The sequence below is a fragment of the Perognathus longimembris genome, chromosome 2 (assembly GCF_023159225.1).
Source record: "Perognathus longimembris pacificus isolate PPM17 chromosome 2, ASM2315922v1, whole genome shotgun sequence".
NCBI classification, from domain to species: Eukaryota; Metazoa; Chordata; class Mammalia; order Rodentia; family Heteromyidae; genus Perognathus; species Perognathus longimembris.
Genome location: NC_063162.1, coordinates 83626230 through 83646856, shown reverse-complemented (window position 1 = coordinate 83646856; position 20627 = coordinate 83626230). Strand labels below are relative to the sequence as shown.

The following is a 20627-nucleotide window of genomic DNA, read 5'->3' as shown; positions in this document are numbered from 1 at the left end:
CCTCCGAATAGTTCTCTTATTACATTTATGTCCTTTTTTTTTTTTGGTTGTGGTTGTGGTGGGGCTTAAACTCCGGGTCTGGGCACTGTACCAGAACTTTTTCACTTAAGGCTAGTTGCTCTACCACTTTGAGCCACAGCTCCACTTCTGGTTTTCTGGTGGTTAATTGGAGATAAGAGTCTCACAAATTTTCCTGCCTGGGCTGGCTTTGAACCAGGATGTTCAGATCTCAGCCTCCTGAGTAGTTAGGATCACAGGTGTGAGCTGTCAGCACCCAGCTTTGCATATATCTTATACACATACACAAACACATAAACCAATTCATTTTCTAATGCACAACTTGGAGCTACTTGTTCTCTAGCTCCATGGCTGCTAAGTGCTAATGCATGATGTCAAAACCTTCTGGCTTTGGCTTGCCACAAACTGGCTCCAGCCTATATCTCTAGTTGCTTTTTGTTTTGTTTTCTCCACTGTTCAAATATATGCAGTCAGATGACATCATTTATCTCCACTCAAACACTAATTCTGTTTTCTCTTGTTCATGCTTCTCTGTCTACAACCACATTGGATCAAATGAAATACTATCTAGCCTCTAAGATCTATCCAGGAGTATAAGATGCACAAAGTGTTCTGCCATCCTTAGTTCCTCTCTTCTCCCTCCTACCCAATAAAATCACTTCCTTCTGTATGTCATCTGTCTCTTTCCTGGAGCATATTCCTGTCTTTCATTCTAGTTGTTTTGGTATTTTGTTTTGTCGTATTTCTGCCAGTAGTGGGCCTTGAGCTCAGGGCCTGGGCCACTGTTCCTTAGCTTTTTTGCTCAAGATTAGCACTCTATCCCATAAGCCACAGTTCTACTTTCCAGCTTTTTGGTGGTTAATCGGAGATGAATGTGTCATGGACTTTCCTGCAAAGGATGAACCTCAACCCTCAGATCTCAATCTCCTGAGGAGCTCGGATTACCAGTTTGAGTCACCAGCCTCATCCATCTGTCCTATTTGGGTGAAGCTGCCCTTTCCCTCTCCCACTGGAGCAGGTAGCAAACTCCTAGACTCAGCATTCTTGCTTTCCAGAGGTGAGCAGCAAGATGAAACATAGGATTCTGGAAGCTGTCTGGCTTTTGTTTTCCAAGAGCCCAAGGCCCAAGGGGAGGATAGAGTTTGAGGAAGCCAGAAAGGCTTGGAAAAACAAGCAAGAATGCCAGACGTGAAGGCAATTCTCCCAGAAGAGCAAGGTCTGAGGCTGTGCTTCCTGCTTGGGGTGGTGGGGGCAAGGGGGGGGGGCATATTGGGGCCGATCCCAGAGAAGAGCAAGTAGCTGGGTGAAGTTAGAGGCCACAGCCCTGAGAAATTCAGCCTTGCCTGGGAACAGAAGGCCACCAGCTTGGAGGAGCAATTGGGAAAGCATACTCTATAACTTCATTAGCAAAGGACTTGTCCCCAGAGCTCCTATCACTGCTTCAAGTAGGAGAGGTAGAATAGCTGAGATACAATTTTCAATATGCTCAGCACAACTTAGAATATAAAAGAAAATTATTGTAGCAAATGAAAAGATAGCATGTTTCTTATCATCTGAATATATGAAGTAATATTTATTCCTGATGTTTATAATACAGGAGTCACAGCTCTTCACTGTGAGGAATAGAATTTGACTTCAGCTGGAAGTATTATTGGAGTGCCTACTGTGGGTCAGGCCCTGTTCTGTATGGCGTGGTCAAAGGAAGCTTGGGATATTAGAGTCAGAGAAGGGAGGAAATCAAAGTAGAGACTTGTCCATGTCCTTAGCCCCAAACAGAAGGCCAAGCATATAATACTTTCCCAGGAAATATTTACTGAAAAGAAGATACCACAAATATGGCTATTTATGCCTCACTAATAATACATAGCACATAAACAAAAATGAACATAGCACAGATATAATTACTTCCAATATTATTCCATTACTTTTTTATTATTTGTCAATTCTAATTTTTTTCCACATTGAAAACAATGTTATGTCTTGTTTTCTTTACGTCATCCTAGTACAGCTTAGAATATAATCCTTATTCTGTTTCTCTCTAACTGACTTCCGCAACTTGGACTTGTCTAGAGACAATTAACCTTCTGAAGGCCACAAAGCATGCTCAGTGGCCATGGGATTTTATCAGAATGGTCTTCCATTGGCCACCAAGTTCCATAGACTAAGACAGAATGACAGCATGCGGCCCATGTGACCACGTGAGGGAGATACAAAAGAGGAACCATTAGATATATATGAAGAGTTAGAAACCTGGTAAAGATAACACCCCTTCCTCTTCCTGGGGACCCTAGAAAAAGGAGTCAGAGGTGGCCTAGTGGAGACAACGGTCCTTCCTCTTTGTGAAGCTCCTGCAAGGCTGATAAAATAGCTCTGACCCATACAAAGCCCCTGATGACACTGGAACAGGCCTGGACAGGAGACAGGAACCCCTTCTCTTGGGTTGTGGAGAATGGTGGTCCAACCAAATGCCAAAGCAGCTAAAACTCGTAAAAGGACTAGAAAAGTGGGAGAAGCACTGTAAGCAGACTATTGATTTCCCTGCTTCCTTGCTGTGTTGAACCAGGGAAGTCTGTACTGATACCCCATGCTCATCACCTGGGAAGCAAGTGAACAAGACCTCATGTGGCATAAGGTGGCCCTCCTAGCCAGGTGTCTTGGTTGAGGAGTACCTTGCCAGTAGCTAAGAGCATTGCTTTAGTGTCCTTCTTGTCTTAATCTTACTTCCAAATAAACTTTGCCTCTGCTCCCACATTTTCTGTCTCATAATTCTTTATTTGGAGGAGAAAGGAAAAGAAGCCAGGACCCTTAGACAATATCATTAGGCCCCTTGTTACAGGATACCCAAAATCTGGTCTTTAGCTCAGAGAATATCACCCATTCGTAACACAGAGGATTTTGTCACGATTAGGAAAATGGTATCTATAAAAATCCCCCGTCAGCTTGCATCTGAGGCACTGGAACATTTTCTAGAGAGGCTTTCTGCTTCCCCTAGGCCTTTGCTTTTACCTTTCCTATCTGCCACAGCTGTTCCTCATTCTCTGGGTGAATGACTCAGCTGGATACCATGCCTACAACTTGTGGCTTCTTAAAGGAGCCAGATTACTTTTTAAGAAAATGAAACAGTTCAAACCAAGTTAAACTACTTATGGGGTACAATCAGAAACTCGAAAACACAAGCTATACTTATGTCAGTGTCCAAGATTAGAATTTATCAACCATGAAAATAAATAGGTACCCTAGTTTTTTTTGTGTGTGTGTGTGGGGGGGGATCATAGCAGACTTAATAGAAATCAAAGGTAGCCTTTTATTTTTTCATCTATTTGGGGATGGCTTTCTAGCAGCTGGGGGGCTTTTCTGAGGTTTCCTCTTAGTTTAGGAGGTATAAAAAGGCCATGCTCATGGACAAAAAGAAATGTCCTTTTAAGTGAATTTGAAGAAAATGCAAATTTTACAGGTGACCCAACTTTTTTTTTGGTCTAAAGATATTTTGACATGTTGAAGCAGCTTTTGCTCATGAGCAACAGATGCATTTATTCAAGACTTGTATTACTGGAAGGAAAATAAACCAAAGAAAGCAGGACAGAATTAGTGGGGAACTTAAAGAGGAAAATCCCTACCAGCAGCAACAAACAATCCTTAGTGTGGCTGAGATGATTAGAGCCAGATGCAAAATGGATCCCAGGTGCCCAGGTATGCAGACTAGTGCTCCCCTACCGCCCCCCCCCCCCCAACTCCTCTTCTCCTGTTCCTGTGGAGCAATGAGGATTTTTTTAGGCTTTTTTCCAAATGAAAGGATGCCATGTGACAACTGGGCTGGAACCAGGACTGAAAGGGGGTAAGTAGAGATGTAGGACTGTAGTGTCTTAGAATTATAGCCATGATTTTTCAATACTCCCCAACCTCTGGATTTTAAAATAACATTCCCATTCCTTAGATAATAAAAGGCACATTCAGCTGCCTCTATGACCATCTCACAGTCAATCCTTGATGGGTTATTGGATGCTTTGAGCTTAACCAGACCTGCACACAACCTCAAGTCTAATTCCATCATGTGGCTTCTAATGTCATCACACAGAGCCTCTGGCAACAAAGTCATTTTCCAATTGCTAATATCCTTTCCCTTCCCATTCATCCTGCCAGAATCATTTACAGCACTGTGTCTGAATCTCCCCAGAAAACATTTCTTTTTTCTCCTTTTTGGCAAGATGGTTTCCAGAAAACAACAATTTCCTTAGGACAAATAAATATAAAAGTTTTGTTCATTACAATCTGCACAATAGTGAAAAAATTCAGAGCTTAAACATGGAGAGGGAAAAGAATGTTGCAGAAATTCTTTGTGTAGCATCTTTTGTCTTTTTTTTTAGCACATTGGCAGCTATGCCCATTTGGTGAAAAACAATTTGTTGATATTTTATTTTAATTAAATCCAGAAGCCCTTAAGGAAAGGAGCTCTTAGGCGGACACATAAGAGCTTGTGTTCAGTTCTGTATCAATAGCTCCGAGATTACCTGACATTTTGTAAAAGTGCATCTGAATTTATCGTTGAATGAACTGAGTTTGGCTCTCTTTTGAGTTTTGTGGTGTTTTATACAAAACAGAATTGTTTATCCATCTTTAACTTAAGGGAAATTTTGTACTTGTTCAACTTGTAGGAGTCAACAAGAGTCTTAAAATAGAATTCTTTTGTTCTGTTTACATCTAGCTTGCTTTAAAAAATTCTATCTGAATTCTGCAGCCAGGTATTACGTATTAGAAAAGCCAGCTCTTTCTTCTATTACAAACAAAAATTCTATCTTACATCACAGCAGAACTTAAGCTCATAGCTGCAAGCAATAGCAAAACCAATGCTCGTTCCTCTTTCTCAATCCAGAAATGATTTTGAATTTGGGGAAAGTACTGTAATTCAATTTAGGTATGTTAATATCATTCGAGAATGGATGAGGGATTTGCTTAGCTTCTGAGCTTCTAAGCATGGAAACTCATGAAAAACATTTCAGGATGTCTTACAAAAAGAAGTCTTGTGTGGTGAAAGTTTTAGCAAGGATGTTATATTAGTACAACAAGTTGAAAGTAGGAAAAGGAAGGAAGGAAGGAAGGAAGGAAGGAAGGAAGGGAAGGAAGGAGGGAAGGAGGGAGGAAGGGAGGGAGGGAAGGAGTGAAAGAAAGAAGGAAGAAAATTTCCTGATCTCATGTAGAAGATGGAAGCTCAAGACTCAAAATGGCAGCTGCCTTTATTCCTCTGAGCTGATAGAATACACATGGTCATGTCTTCTAGTAAGCCCAAGACATTAGGTAACATTTCTAGGTGGTTAAGATGGTTGCTGCTTATTATTTTAAATTGTAAGACCTGTGTCTATGTAAAACATGGAAGTAGGAGTAAGCTTTAAACTGGATGCATGGGGCTGGTGGCTGATACCAAGTATACAGTTCAAAGCCAGCCTAGGCAGGAAAGTTCTGTGAAACTATTATCTCCAATTAATCACCAGAAAGTTGGAAGTAGAGCTGAGGTTCAGGTGTGGTAAAGCATCAGCCTTGAAATACTAAAATAATAAAAACAACTCAGGACAGCACCTAGGCTCTGAGTTCAAGACCCAGAATTGGCACATTGAAAAAAAAAAAGGCCAATACTGAGCTTTAAGGCTTCTTTTCCAACTTATATATTTACTAACTTCATGGTCTCCATTTATAAAGAGTTGGTAAGTTTTTACCATTTCGAAGGAGAGGACAGAATTAGCCCTTATTAGGTCTTCAGTCCTTGTAACTTAGCATCTAAAAGGAGGAGAGGTGGGAGGGAAACCTAACTGCTTTTTCAGTTGCTTCCTGGTTTTAATTTCCAAGTTTGGTCCTTTTAATAGTTGCTAAAATTAATATAACCTTCTGTCTCCTTAGCTATCTATTCTGTCTCACTAAGATGAAATTTTCTCAGTTGCCTTTATCATTGGGTAAACAAAATACGTTTAATTCTGAAAAATACTCTGCATTATTTTATTCTTCTTCACTCATAACTACTGGAGCCAGTGGCTGAAGAGTTGAGAAAGTACAGTTTGAAACTTTGATTTTCATACTTAGAAAAAAAATGCTGACTTAATAGCTGAAAACTTCATCTGGCCTCATTCCAGATGAAGCTGGGCAATGATCCTTAAGTGAATTTTCAAAAGTCGGTCTTATTTATAATGAAAATGTAAACCAAAATCCAGATTGCTGTATGACCTTTCCCCAGATGGCAAAGTGGGCCCCAAATGTGTCGTTGATAGCGAAGGAGTTTCCTGAGGCTTATTTGAATCTGAGTATCTAGTGGGCCTGCATCAGTAAGAAGTACAAGTAAGCTCTGATCACATCCCATGTGGAGCCACTGAGCAATTTTCTCTACATCACAGCTTGCAAGTGGAATTCCAGCAAAAACAAGCTGTACTGAGACATCTCCACAGGCACTGCTGGCTCACATCTAGAATCCTAGCTGCGCAAGAGACTGAGAGCTGAGAATCTCAGTTTAGAGCCAGCCCGGGCAGACAAATACAAGAGACTCTTATGTCCTGTCAACCAACAGAAAGCCAGAAGTGGGGGAATAACTCAATTGGTAGAGCTTCAGCTGTGCACGCCAAAAAAATGAGCACAAGTGGAAGGCCCTGAGGTTAAGCCACAGTACCTGAACAAAGATATCTCCAGTGTACTGTTGACAAATTGGGGATGGAATTTTCTAGTTCTTACTGTTTGGGGAGTTCTTAAAACAGTCTTTAACATGTGCATCACATGTATATGTGTTTATTACATACATTATATGTGTTACATATATTACATATATATCAAATATATGTATGTGATCAAGGTGCAAACTCACCTGTGGATGTAACTACCCAGAAAATTAGCAAATCCGTGTAACTATTTCTCTTGAATAACTACTGTTTCATGTATTAAGTGTTCATCATTGGCAAACAATATTAGAAATGAATATAATGCTATGGGTGACTGTTGGGGTCCATCTTCCCCCCTAGATGGAAGGGGCCTGAGGAACTCCCCCAGCTGGGGAATGCGGCCTTTCCATCCTCTATACATTGGAATCCGGAGAGACCGGTCGGGCAAAGAGACCCCCGACTTAGCTGGCAGCCAGCCTGGCGCCTACCAGCCCCGCCCTGGTTTGGCGCGCTCAGCGTGACGTAGCCCCTTGGAGGTCAAGTGACCAGCCCCTTGGAGGTCACCTGACAGCTCGTGGCCTATGGGAATCCTGGCCAACCCCCTTCCCCTGATCATCTACCCTTGCCCCTCTCTCAATAAAGTTAGTTCGCTCTCAGAAGCTGACTCCGTGGTCTATGTACGTAGGTAGGAAAACGGTCACATTGCCACGCGGGTCGCGCGCACGCCAGGACGGAGACGCCCCTACGTCTCACCCCGACAGACCTGCAGGCCGAGGGTTGGGGGAGAGGACGATACGAGGGTAATAAGAGAGAAAGGAATAAGCATTTGAGCCGGAGCAGAGAAAGCAGTCCCCACAGGTGACTATTGCTGAAATATGAAAATTAAACTTTCCCTTTTATCTCTCCTTACTTTTTTCAGCTGAGTATCTGGAAATGCAATGCCCAGGAATCTTCTAGGATGGAACTTTACAAGCAGGAAATGCCACTTTTAATAGTATTTAAATGTCTTTGAATTAAATGGATTTGACTATTGATTTCTTACCAGAATTAGCTGATTATGAGAAAGGTATTTTGTGCATGTGGCTGACAATGAGGTTGACACTATGAGAGCATTACCCCCAGAAAGCAGCTTTGGTTTTAGACTTTAATTAGAGCTTCTGTACCATAACAGTTTGGATTTGCCAAGGATTTCTGCCGTAAAGGGATTATGTTAAGGATCATAGACATTGACTCCTCATGGGACAGGACTGGATATTCATTTTAGGAATGTAGCTCTGCATGCCTGTTGACCAAGATATTCATTTTAGGAATGAAGTGCTATAAGCCTGTTGACCAGGACACTTTGGAGGTTTCAGGATTCCCATCACACGACAAGTTGCTATGACAATGTGTACCAGCTGGACAGAAATCTTCCTCAAGCAAAGGACAGCCAACAGGAAGTTGGCATGGCAACTGTAAACAGGACCCAGCCTTTCTCTGTTCAGAAGATCCCAACAAGTCTGAGAGCTGGAAATAGGATGACAGAGGTGTCTATACACCTAAAATTTGAAACAAGATAGCATAGATGCTACTTAATTTATTAAAGAAAATAGATTCAGAAAACAGAGTTGTAGACATTGTTAGTGCTGACTGGATGAAGAGTGTCACTCGGTAGACGAGAGAGTGGAGCAGCCTTGTGCAACAGAAGGCATGGTGCAGGTTTGGGCAGTCCTCCATCCTCTGGGGGCCGAGGGAACTGACTGTGCAAAATGGGTAAGGAGCACTGCCTCTAATGCATGTTAAGTATCTCATGATTAAGGAAATAATTTTCTAAATAATAATTAAGAGCATCACCCTGTGGGAGGGATGTGGAGTATGCCCAATAATAAAATCAGCTAGAACTTTCTTTGGCTTTGATGCTTCATGATAGTGTTGGCTGTGGCTCATCTTCTTCCCCAAGAGAAAACCTCACATGAAGGTATTAAACATCTTTTGAGACTTCTTGTTGAATGATACATTCAGATGACACTAACCAGAGATAAGAATGATATTCCTATTACCTCACATACAAGCCATTTACATATTTGGATGATGACAAAAGCAAGCCTCATGAGGCTGACAATTCATTTGGAAGAGATAAAGCCAAGACACCCTGGACAACACTGTAGAACATTTATTCAGCAACAAATAACCATAGCAGCTGGATGCTCTCTGGATTCCTGAATCTAACTTCATCCTATTTACTATGTCAACCCTTTGGATCCCTACATAAGAGCTTTAGTGTGTTTAATTCCAAATGAAGGAAGACAAAAAACCATTGTCAAGTAGATGTTGTGACAATACTTTTGTAAGAAGAAAATGTCCTTATAGCTCTTCCTGATTTAAATAGAAGGTTGAGGACAACCTAAATATGCATTAACTGGTCTTCTCATATGTGCATGATACATTCTCAAAACAATTTTTAAAGCTAGATAATAAGGAAGGTTGCTCACTCAATGTCTAAACAGGAAAACAGAAAGTGCTTTATATTTTTTAGAGGAGAATCCAAGACTTGATTTAAAAAATATCTTCTGGAAAGGCTGAGAGGCGAACAAAGCAGGGGTCTCTTGTCCAAAGTGTGGGAAGCTGCCAGAATTCCTTGGCTGAATCCCATGAGAAGCTTCTCAGGGCAGATGCTGTAAGCCCTGCTGCTCCCATTGCCAAAGGAGAGAAAACTGGGCAATCTCTTTCTCCCACTCTAGCCCCTACCATTGTTGTTTCCTTCTAGAATGAGCTAACAAAAACTTGGCTGGTTGAGTAAGTTGGGGAGAAGAAGACGGAAGATGTCTAGAAATTTAGATACGGACCCCAAAGCCTGGAGACACAATCCAGAACACCCACCCTTCTGCTACTCAGCATCTTCACATTCCATTGGACCCAGCCAACAATAACAAAACCATATTTCCACCAAATAGTATACAACTCTATGAGATGAAGACAGGTGCATGCTCTAATCAAAAGGGAGAACAGAATGGAGTCCCAGTTATGAAGTAGCCTCAGTCACTGTCTACTTGAAGTCACCATGAAGCCTTGATCATTCTGTAACCTGATGGCTAAACTGGAAAGTTAACCACTAATGACATTCAACTATAGTCCCATGGAAGTATTGCTTTCACTGTACTCTTACAGAGGAAAGGGTATCTAGGAAGCTACCAAAACAATGTTCATAGCATAGCTCTGGGAATCAATGGAGAATAGGTTCTCTCAGTTTGTGATGACACTGAGAACTATCCAGGAATGGAAAAATGGGTAAACTGACTTACTGAAATCCAGGCAGCCTACTGGCCAAAATTTCACTTATGGCCTGACCATAGTAAATGATCCCCTTCTGGTGCTCTAAAGGCATCTTGAGTCTACAGAGACTAGCTTTGGGATGCAAAGCTATTGCTGACTTTGTATTCGAGCTGGGCAAGCCAAAAGGTATTGTACTCTTTGGGAGGAGGTAGGGACTCTTTCTGAGGAAGGTAGGGACCATAAGGGGACAAAATGCAAATAATTCTGGACCATTAACTTGCTAGAAGTATGGTGTGGGGGGGAGTAGTTGTTTCCTTCTGCACCCTGATACTCTCTCAATAGCTTAGTTGTAAATTATCACATTAGAACAGAAGGGTTGATGTTGACAGACTGAGAGCCTCTTATGACTAGATAAATCTAAAAGCAGTCAGAGAAATGGTGACATTGATCACGATGAATTGTACTTTCAAACTGACATGTTGAATTGAAATACCTTTGTACAAATACTTAATAAGTACAAATAAATAAAAGCAGGGAAGTTTGAGATAGACATACAAAGCGGAGATAGGAGTGGGAGGTGAGTTACTGAAATATCTCCTTCCCCAAATGATCTGGAACTGGCTCAGATTCTACTTAGCTCTACTTGTAGACATGTTGATCATTAAAAAATGTTTCATCTAAGAATATAATCCAGGGATAAAGTTCAAGTTAACCCTGTTATTGACCATTTGAGCTGGTATGTGTTTCTGCTAGCTTAGCCTTGGCTTTCTGAGAACTCAATAATCTATAGATACTTAGCTTTATCGTAAGGCCCACAACCAACCATGAGGCTAGAGCATTTGTACAAGATAATGAATAACTCAACAGTTCATGGGGTAAGTCACCATATTTACACATCCGAAGGACATCTGTTGAAACTATGTCCCTGACTAATGGAAAGTTATCAGATTTCCCCACCCCAGAAAATCAATCAGTGCTTACTGTTCCTTTTCAGTCAACATTAGCTCCCTATGTTCATGAGCTGAAGTCTCAATAAAAGATCCTTTCCTGTTTTGCTTACAATGGTGCATCTTGGTCTCAAGTTTACTACGTCCATGTCATATGACCCTGTCACCCAGAGTCACCGCTGGATTCTGATCTGCTGTTTTCCTTGGGAGTTACCTGCTATTGAGAATGTAGGGATTTGCATGAAGTAATAAATAGGAGAGAATGACACAGACCTATATTCTTAGCCTTACCAACATTTTCTCTTATGGAAAGATTTCTCCATGAGAGCTGTTGGCACTAGTGCTTTTAAGATAATTAGTTTTGGGGTCCTTTCCTAAACATTTCAAAATAATATAAGATCACTTAATTATTTTTCCTTGCAATGCTCTAAATCAAATATGGACTCTCAATTCTTATCACTGCTTAGTGGGAGAGAGATAAGAGAAAGACAGAGAGTGAGAGAGAAAGAAATTCAATGGCAAGTTGGAAATAGCAGAAAATTTGGAACAAAGGTTCACAATCACTTGCTTTGTGGGCTGATACATCCTTATTGTCTTCGATCCTCCAGCAAGGAAGGCTTTTGACTACAGAGGCCAAATATGTGTATTTGTATGCCTATGAAACCTGAAGTGAATGTTGTTTCTTATTATGTAAGAAACCAGAACTTGTTCCAACTTAGCAAATATGACAGTTTTCAGGGACAAAAGAGTTCATTTAAGGGAGCAGCGGCATCTTAGCAATCCCATTTCTTCTATTACATTCAGCCCTACCAAGGGAAACATGCCCTGCTGAAATTTCACCCTCAATGGACGATCGTATTTGAGTAAACAAAATCATTCTCCTCTACGTGCACCATTCAGACCAAACCAGATTCAATTTTCCAGTGCAGCACTACTCTAAGCTTTTTTTTTTTTGTAGAATCTATATATTTGATGTTTGTTTTTACCCCAAAGCCTCTGCCTTATCCCTGCCATGAGTAATAGTGTGCTCTCCAGGCATAAACAGAAGGGAGCTGGGGTTACCATTCTCATGCACTGGCCACACCTTCTCTCTCCCTCCTATTTAGAGGGTCTAGGGGCAAGTTGCAACCTATCTCTGTGTCTTTAGTACCCAGAACAAACCTTGTCTCTGAGAAGGTTAAATATAGCACACGATTCTATGAGATAGCTAATATAATTAGACCAGGACTTTGGGAAGGTCTTCTTCAGAACTTCTACTGATATAGGCACTTGGATTTCCTGTTCTCTGTACCCAATATCTTTTTCTTCCTCAGCAGTCACAGCACTTTTTATTCTCCTTTTGATTCATGTATGAAAATTTAAGGTGCCTCCAGAAATTATAGGATGTATATGTAAAGAGTGTGTGTGTGTGTTTATGTATTTCTGCCAGTATTGGGGCTTGAACTCGAGGCCTAGGCACTATCCCTTGGCTTTTCCACTCAAGGTCAGCACTCTACCACTTGAGCCACAGTTCCACTTCCAGCTTTTTAGTAATTAATTGGTGATAAGAATCTCACAGACTTCCCTGCCCAGCATGACTTTGAGCTTCAACATTCAGATTTCATCCTCCTGAGTAGCTAGGATTACAGGCCTGAGCCAATGGCATCCTGCTTTACATGCGAGTTTTGATTGTAAATATTCTTTTGGAAATTGCCAGTAACTGCCAGTGAGTATTCGCTGAATGTCAAGATGTAGAGACTGGCTTTCATCTTTCTTCTGAGCTTTGACATCTGCATCTGGTGGACAGTTTTTTACTATTATTTTTCTGATTTTTGAGCATCTGGCATTCAAAGTCACTTTCTTCTAGCAACACCTGTTTTGTTTTTGGTGGCAATTATTATCTTTCTTCATCAGCGGTAGTCACTGGGTATGAAGTAAGATTGATATGGAGGAGTTTTCATGTTATGCTTCCTTGCAATGAAAAATCTTTACTTTTGCAATTTTAAAAGTAAAAAATGAAGAGAAAGATTTTTGCTCAAAAGATCTGGCTAGATGAAATGAAGTCTCCTGTAAAATCTTGTTAGGCATCAACCACAGCCCTGGCTTCCTCCTTAAATGCACAAAGCCTAGGGGAATGCACCCAGTCCAGTGTCACATTCCCAAGGTTGCCAAAACCCCTTTAAAGTGATTGAACAGATGTCTTTCCTTGGGTTCCAGCAGATATAAATCACAACAATCTGCTTTTAATGCCTAGGCTTGATGTCTTAGGGGCAAGAAAATGAATCACTTCTAGGTCTGTTTTAGGAATAGTTTTTTTTTTTTCAATATTCAGAATGTTAATAGCAATAACCATGAAAATATACAAATAAAAGTGAACACATCTGTGCAAGTAGCTGGAAGTGATGCCAGGCTACAAACTCCTTGTGTGACAGTGATGTCAGCCAGTCATCTTTGTTGTGAGCTTTAAGGACCAGAGATTGTCCCTCAAGGGTTCAGCAAGAAGAACAAAATGGTTTCTTTCATTTTTTCCTTGGAACTGTACCAGAATTCATACTCAGGGCCTTGAATTGGCTAGATAAGCACTCTACTACTTGGGCCATATTCCAGGCTTTTTTGCCTTAGTTATTTTTAAAACAGGGTCTCACTTTTATGTTCTGGCCAGTCTAGACTAAGATCTTCCTATCCACACTTCCTGCATATGTAGGATGAGAGGCAAGTGCCCCAGAGCCCAGTTCTTTGCAGACTGAGATAGTTTTGAGAACTTCTTTGCCTATGCTGGATAAACCATGATCATCTATATCTGTCCCCTAAGTAGCTTGAATTCCAGCAGTGATCAACCATACCTGACTAAAAATGGCTTCTGAGCTTAGAATTGGGGCTTAAATAGCAAAAGAGTGACACAACAATGGCCCCTGTTTCATGAAAAAGTAAGCTTGTTACACACAAGAAGGAAGGAAGGGAGCACTGGATTTCCTGTAAGTCTGCCCTTAAACCAGCACTTGTTACAGAATCTAAGACCTTGGTTTCTGATCATACTTTTTGTGGCACAGGAAAAGATAATTTAGGGATTTTAGATAAATAAACCATTAAATGATAGCTACATTTCAGAGAATCACAATTCAAATGTGAATTTCTCTTCTCTTCTTCTCCTCTCATTTCTTCCTTCTTCCCTCCTCTTCCCTCTTTCCCTCCCCTTCCTTTCTGTTTTCTATTCCTGCCCATACCAGGACTTGTACTCAGGGCCTCACTTTTTTGATCAAATTTCTTGCTCATATTGGTAGTTCTTCCACTTGAGCCACTACTCCAGTCCAGTTTTTTTTTTTGATTGATTGAAGATGAAATCTCTCAGACTTTTCTTCCAGGGAACACTTCCAACCTCAACACTCCTGATCTGAATTCCCTGAGTATCTGTTACAGATATGAGCCATTGGTGCCTGGCAGATGCTACCTTTTAATTTAGTAAAAACAATTCAGAGTTTAAGTCTTCTTTGACATTTCTTCCCAAAAAATAGTGTCTAAATGTTTTTGTTGTCAGCTTTATAATTAAAATATTTCTAAGAGTGTATGTATCTTACTGATAAAGTAACTGTTTAGTAAGCATGAGGCCCTGGGTTCCATCTCATACTGAAAAAATATGTTGAAGGTATATCCAAATTGCATATGATTATTTCTTTATTCATAAAGTATAAATATGCCACTACTTCTTAAATAACACATATGTTATAAAGTTTTAATTAATGTAGAAACTCCAAAAGGACAGAGGTAAAATTTGAAATATCTTTATAATTGCATTTGATTTATTACAGTGCAAAGTAATTTTGTATTCTGAAACATTACTGTTAATGTTCATTCATTAGATCATTGGGTTGGATAGCCTTTGTCATTTTGGAAAAAAATCCTGGTTACACCTTTTATAATGTAGCAATTAATGTCTGGTTCCATATCCAGTTTATTTTATTGCATGGCTTCCAAGTCCATCAGAACTAAGACAAGCTCTCAGAGCTTGTTAAACCCAAATGGGATACATGCTCCTCAGATGATCTGTACTGGTTCCCAAAGTGTATTGCTTCATGCCATTTATCTTTTTTTGAAAATATTTTTGCTGAAACTTTTTTGGATTTTAAGAATGTTTTTGTAATGTGCTTATAGTAAGATGGAAACACTTCCAAACATCTGTTCTCAAAATGCTCTTGTCATAGATTCAATTTTGTTTTTTGTTTTCTTTTGAAATGAAATTAACTTTTTCAGGAACTGTGAAAACATCATTTCTACCCTGAAATGAGAGAGTTTGGATATACTTTTCCAGAAACACCTGCTAGGTGAGACACCAACAATTGCCACTTGCCATAACAAGATGATAGTAAGTCTACAACACCAGTCTTTGATGAAGAAAAAGGCACAACTCAGGCTTAGGCTCCAAAGCTTCCTTAAACACATTGCATGAGGTGATGGGGAAGTGAGGGGGCACAACAAGCCTACTTGAACTCCAGCTTCCCATCACGGCTCAAAGTGGTACAAAGATGTACTATTAGAGGCCTTTGTCTTTATGAAACGAATCCTGTACCAACCAAACTTGCAAGCCTTGACAAAATACTGGGCTCAGAACCATGAGAGGAGGTTCTGTGGGCTCCCCTCCACACAACTCCACCTTTTTGTGAATGCTACTTGTCCCATGAGACTCTAGAGCATTTTACATCTGGATTCAGGGAGGTCACAGTGACCAGCTAGCATTAAATATTAATAAGGCTTAATTGTGATCTCATTTTTTATTGTAAAGATGATATACATAGGGGTTACAGTTACATAAGTAAGGAAATGAGTACAATTCTTGTTGAACATTGTTAATCCCTCCCTCATTTTCTCCCACTTTCCCTCCCCTCCAAGTTATAAAGTTCATTTCCAACATGGTGTCTTGTGAGTATCCTTATTACATTGATTCACCCTTTGTGCTTTGTCTCAACATTTCTGTGATCTCATTTTGAAATAAAGCAAGTACAGACAGAATTCTAGAATTTTCAACCTGGACATTAATGGGTTATCTCAATCTCACAGAAGGTATGTAACCCACTTGGATAGTCTCTGTTAAAGGAGTGACTCCAGAAAACTTGTTTTTCTTTGGTTTCTGAAATTCTATGCCCCCTCTTCTTTTAAAGCCAAATATCTGAGGAATCAGTCTCTATGAATCTGGACTTCAGATGAGCTAGTTAGAGTCACTATGTGGAAGGCCAGAAAAGTTATGTCCCCCTCCCCACCTCCACTCTCACCACTTAGTACCTGAGGGCATTGCCACTTATTGAGCTTTATTTGTTCCAGTCCCTCTGCTAAAATGCTCTGTCAATAGCTAATTCTCTCACATTGAATTACTAAATTCTAAACCTTTGTTCTTAAGGAAAATATAAAACTACTTTTCATCAAGCCTCTGGTCAAAACATTCCTGTCAATCAATCAATACATAATCTTGCTCCATGTGTGTTTCTTAGTCATCATAATATATATATTTGACTCATTCACAATGAACTCATGAGCCAACAGTATAAATCATGCCTGGGCAAAATTTAACAGTCATACAAAGAAATACCACAACCTTCTTGTGTTTAGGGTTACTAAATAGGACTTATGTGTACTGTACATGGGACCATCATAGACAGAAAAATAAGTAGCAGAAAGTACCCAGAAAAGCAGAGGACATGGCACTAAGAAACCTTGAAGGGCCACTTGTGCTTACATTATAAGAGCTGAAAGAAGAAGGTATGGTGTTTGTTACCTTTGCCTATAACTGGAATGTATGTTGGACAACTCAATTTTTTGTCCATGAACTCAAAAAAAAGCCAATATTGACTTTTGGGTTAAAATAAATTGTTAGCAAATATGTTGATTCACATATATGCAATCCATGAATAGTTGAGATTGAATGTCTCATCTACTCTTGTAGAAATGGCACATGAAATCTTCTCTGGTGACCTTCTTTGAGACTTGAGGAGTTATGGTTGAGAAGCAAATTATCCAAAACTACTCAAGTACATGGTGGCTCAGGTGGGACTAAACCCTAGGTCTCAAACCAAGGTCAGTAACCTTTCTGCTATATGTTTATGGATCAAAATGACACTAACTTAACCTGCAGAAAGGGATATATGAAAAAAAAATTGCTATTCTCTGTAATAATTAATCTGTTTTTGACCAGGATGTTTGATTTGATGGCTTCTCATACAGGAGCACCCTGGATAAGATAATCTTAAAAAAAGGAAAATAACAAACCTGAGTGCAACCAGGCACGAAATGAGAAGTTATAGGAACAAACTCAATATTTGCAGCAAGAACAGGAGTTGACTCTTAAAATTTAATTCTCCAGTGAGCCAGCCCATAGAGTAGTAATTGAGGAATGATGTTGGAATTTCAGAGACACATACACAGGATGCAGAACAGGAGAGTCTGCCAGGATGTGGGAATTCATGTGGAAAATTAATAATGCATGTAGACTAGTAAATGTCTGTATCTTGGTGCCAGGTTATCTCAGATTGTAACTCCAACAAGTATGTTGCTCTTTATTTGGTGAGAGGAAGTAGAGAATTTAAAACTTAAATTGAAATGGCTCATCTAAGGTGCCCTTCAAGCTGATAAATGATTATAATTGAAATGAACCAAAAAGTCTTAGAGAAGGAAGAGGAGGAAAGAAGAAAGAAGAGGAAAGAAAGCTGATCAAGTTTGTTCTCTGCATAAGATCCCTTTCCTTATCATAAATTGACACATCAGGCTTTTTATATGGGATTCCTATTTCTGAGACTCCACAACTCCATTTTATGCTAAGATTTTATATTTTAAAACAAAGTTTTTCTCCAAGGCTGTTATAACTTCACCCATTCTGTTGGAGGTAATAACAACTTTTCCCTTTTATCTTCTCTTTTTCTTTTCTTTTTCCTTTAATTTTTCTTCTTTTTCCCTTCTAGTGCAAATGCTAGCACTTGAACACAGGGCCCAAGCACAGTCCCTTAGCTTTATCACTCAAAGCTCGAGCTCTACCACTTGAGGCAGACCTCTGCTTCCAGCTTTTTATTATTTGCTAATTAACTGGAAATAAGAGTCTTCAGGACTTTGCTGCCTGAGATAGCTTCAAACAGCGATCCTCACTTCTCAGTCTCCTGAGTAATGATTAGTGCCTGGCAATGGCTGTTTTTAATGCAATAATATACACTAAACACCTTTGGATGCATCATATTTACCAAAGGGAGATTCTTTACAACTTTATTAACTTGCTGAATTTTTTACTTACACGAGAAACCTTAAAATTTTCTAGTTAAACTGGGTACCAGTAGCTCACACCTGTCCTGTAATCCTAGCTACTCAGGAGGCTGTGATCTGAGGATTGTGATGCAAAGCTAGCTGGGGCAAGAAGCTTCATGATATTCTTAGCATCAATTAACCATCAAAAAGTCAGAAGTAGAGCTGTGACTCAAGTAGTAGAGTGCCAGCCTTGAGCAAAAAAGCTGAGGGACAGCATCCAGGCCTGATTTCAAGCTCCAAGATCAGTGCATATGTGTGCACATGTATACACGTGGGTGAGTGCGTGCACACACACACAATTCATAGTTAAAATCTTCAAATCTCACCCATCCATTTTCTGAATCAGTGCCAAAGAATTCATTCTTCCATACTCCAATGAAATGCTTTCTTTCGTAGAAAACCATCTTTCCCAAATCAAAGCTCACTTGTTTCAAGGATAGTTAATTTTATTGATGACAAACATCTTGTAAGTATACAAAGATACTTTCCTCATTTGTATGATGTTTTTGGAATGTGTTCTTTTCAAAGATTAAAACTCTGAATATGTTTTAAAGAAATCAGATTTAGTTAATCATTTATAAGGTTCCCATCCTCTTCCATAGATGAATCGATTGATCATGTCGAACGATCTGAGAGGCTGGTCATGGGGCAAAATATGTCCTCCACCCCGAACAATCACCTTGGGGAACAAAGACAAAATGCAAACTTCTTGTTAGACTAAAATATATTTAAAACATAAGAAATATTGATCAGAGTTGGAGAGGAGAGAGACATAGAGATGGATGGGAGGAGGAGGAGTCTAACACAGAACAGATCCTATAGATCCAAGCTTTTGGATACTGATTGTCTTATTTCTGATAGCTATAATAGTAGATATCTTAAAGGTAGAAACTTAAAAAAAACTTCTATAGCTATCTGATTTTACACAAAGTTGTATTATTTCTTTTTTTGTATGAAATTTGTCTTTTCCTTTTGGAGAAAGGGAGTTGGTTACTCCTGTCCCCCATTTGGGAGTGCTGTGCTCTGAGTTTAACTTGGTGAGGCCCTGGATTTGGTGAGGTCTATCCCAGGACAAGTTCTTCTGTAACTGAACAGAGGGCTCCCATAATTCCTTTGATTACCACCACTGCACTCCAACTGAGGATGTCTTCTGTTTCAGATTTTATTAGTAATAACGAAATGTTTTGATTTTCTAAAACAAAGAAAGAAAAAGAGGAAAAGAAAGAAAGATGAAAGGAAGGAAAAAAAGGAACAAGAGAAAGAAGAAAGGAAAAATAGAAGGAAATGGGGGCCAAAAGGAAAAAGTCCTCAGATTTGAAATAAAATATCATTTTGAGCACCATAGTTAGAACATTATATTTTTCTAGTATCATATTATATAAAAATTTCAAGTACATAGCAACCTTATAATTTCAATTTCCTCTTTAGCATTCACTTTGATAGCCACTGCTGCATATATGGCAGATGAACAGGATTTACTAGTCCCCTAAGTGAGGCACACATGCAATAAAGCTGTCACTTTGTGACAGATTTGTGTGTGCGTGTGTGTGTGTGTGTGTGTGTATGTGTATGTGTATGCCAGTTCCAGTACTGGAGTTTACACTCATGGCCTGAGCATTATCTCTTAGCACTTTCTCTCAAGGCTGGCATTCTACCACTTGAGCCAGAGTTCCACTTCTGACTTTTTGCTGATTCACTAGAGATCAGAGTCTCATGGACATTTTTGCTCCAGCTGGCTACAAACCTCAATTCTCAGATCTCAACCTTCTGGGCAGCTAAGATTACAGGCATGAGTCATCAATGCCCAACATGTCAGTGACTTATACCTGCTAAGCACAGTGATCAAAGATCATCTTCACAAGGCTCTTCAGAAGAATCTGGGTTCTCTCTTTTACCTACCTCAGTCTAAAGAAACTAAAAAAGAAGCAAATAATAGATTTAGTGCATTTAAACAATCTCCTTCCAAGCAACGGCCATTTTATTGGTGGCTAATGGAATCAACATTATAAGATAAATTTTACCTTGTCATTTAAAGCTGTCCACATTTGTGCAGTGCACAATTCTAGGCAAAATCATTTACATAAGTGCTCAGGTGACTGGGGTAGTCTGAAAATATGGGGTTATTTGTCTAAATTACATACTTGGAGGTGAGCTAACTGGTTAGAATCATGCCTTTGACACAAATACCAATGAGCATTTCCTAAAATGCTAATTTTGTTTGCTTATTTATTTATTTTTGTAGTATTGGGATTTGAACTTAGGGTCTTGTGGTTGCTAGGCAGGTACTTGAGCCAGTCCCTCAGTCCTTTTTGTTCTAGTTATTTATTGAATAGTCTTGTGCTTATGCCATTACACACCAGTCTTTTACTGATCAATATGGTGTTTCACAAACTTTTTGGCTGTTCTGGGTCCACAACCTACAATCCTAGTTTTGCTTCTCCTCTTCAGAGGTTAGGGAGAATTACAGATGTGGGACATTGTACCTGGTCTATCAGTGTTTTTAATCAAAGCATAATACTTG

The 20627-nt window shown here is 39.7% G+C and overlaps 1 protein-coding gene across 3 annotated transcripts in view; it reads right to left on the bottom strand.

Annotated features, from left to right (window-relative positions):
- Positions 1-18341: 18341 nt before the first annotated feature.
- Cpvl (carboxypeptidase vitellogenic like) overlaps positions 18342-20627 on the bottom strand; it is a 117146-nt gene continuing 114860 nt past the window's right edge. For all 3 annotated transcript variants that reach the window (XM_048339611.1, XM_048339612.1, XM_048339613.1), the window contains one exon: positions 18342-18785. In XM_048339611.1, the coding sequence (XP_048195568.1) occupies positions 18678-18785 (108 nt within the window). In that variant the 3' untranslated portion in view covers positions 18342-18677. The remainder of the gene's footprint in view (positions 18786-20627) is intronic.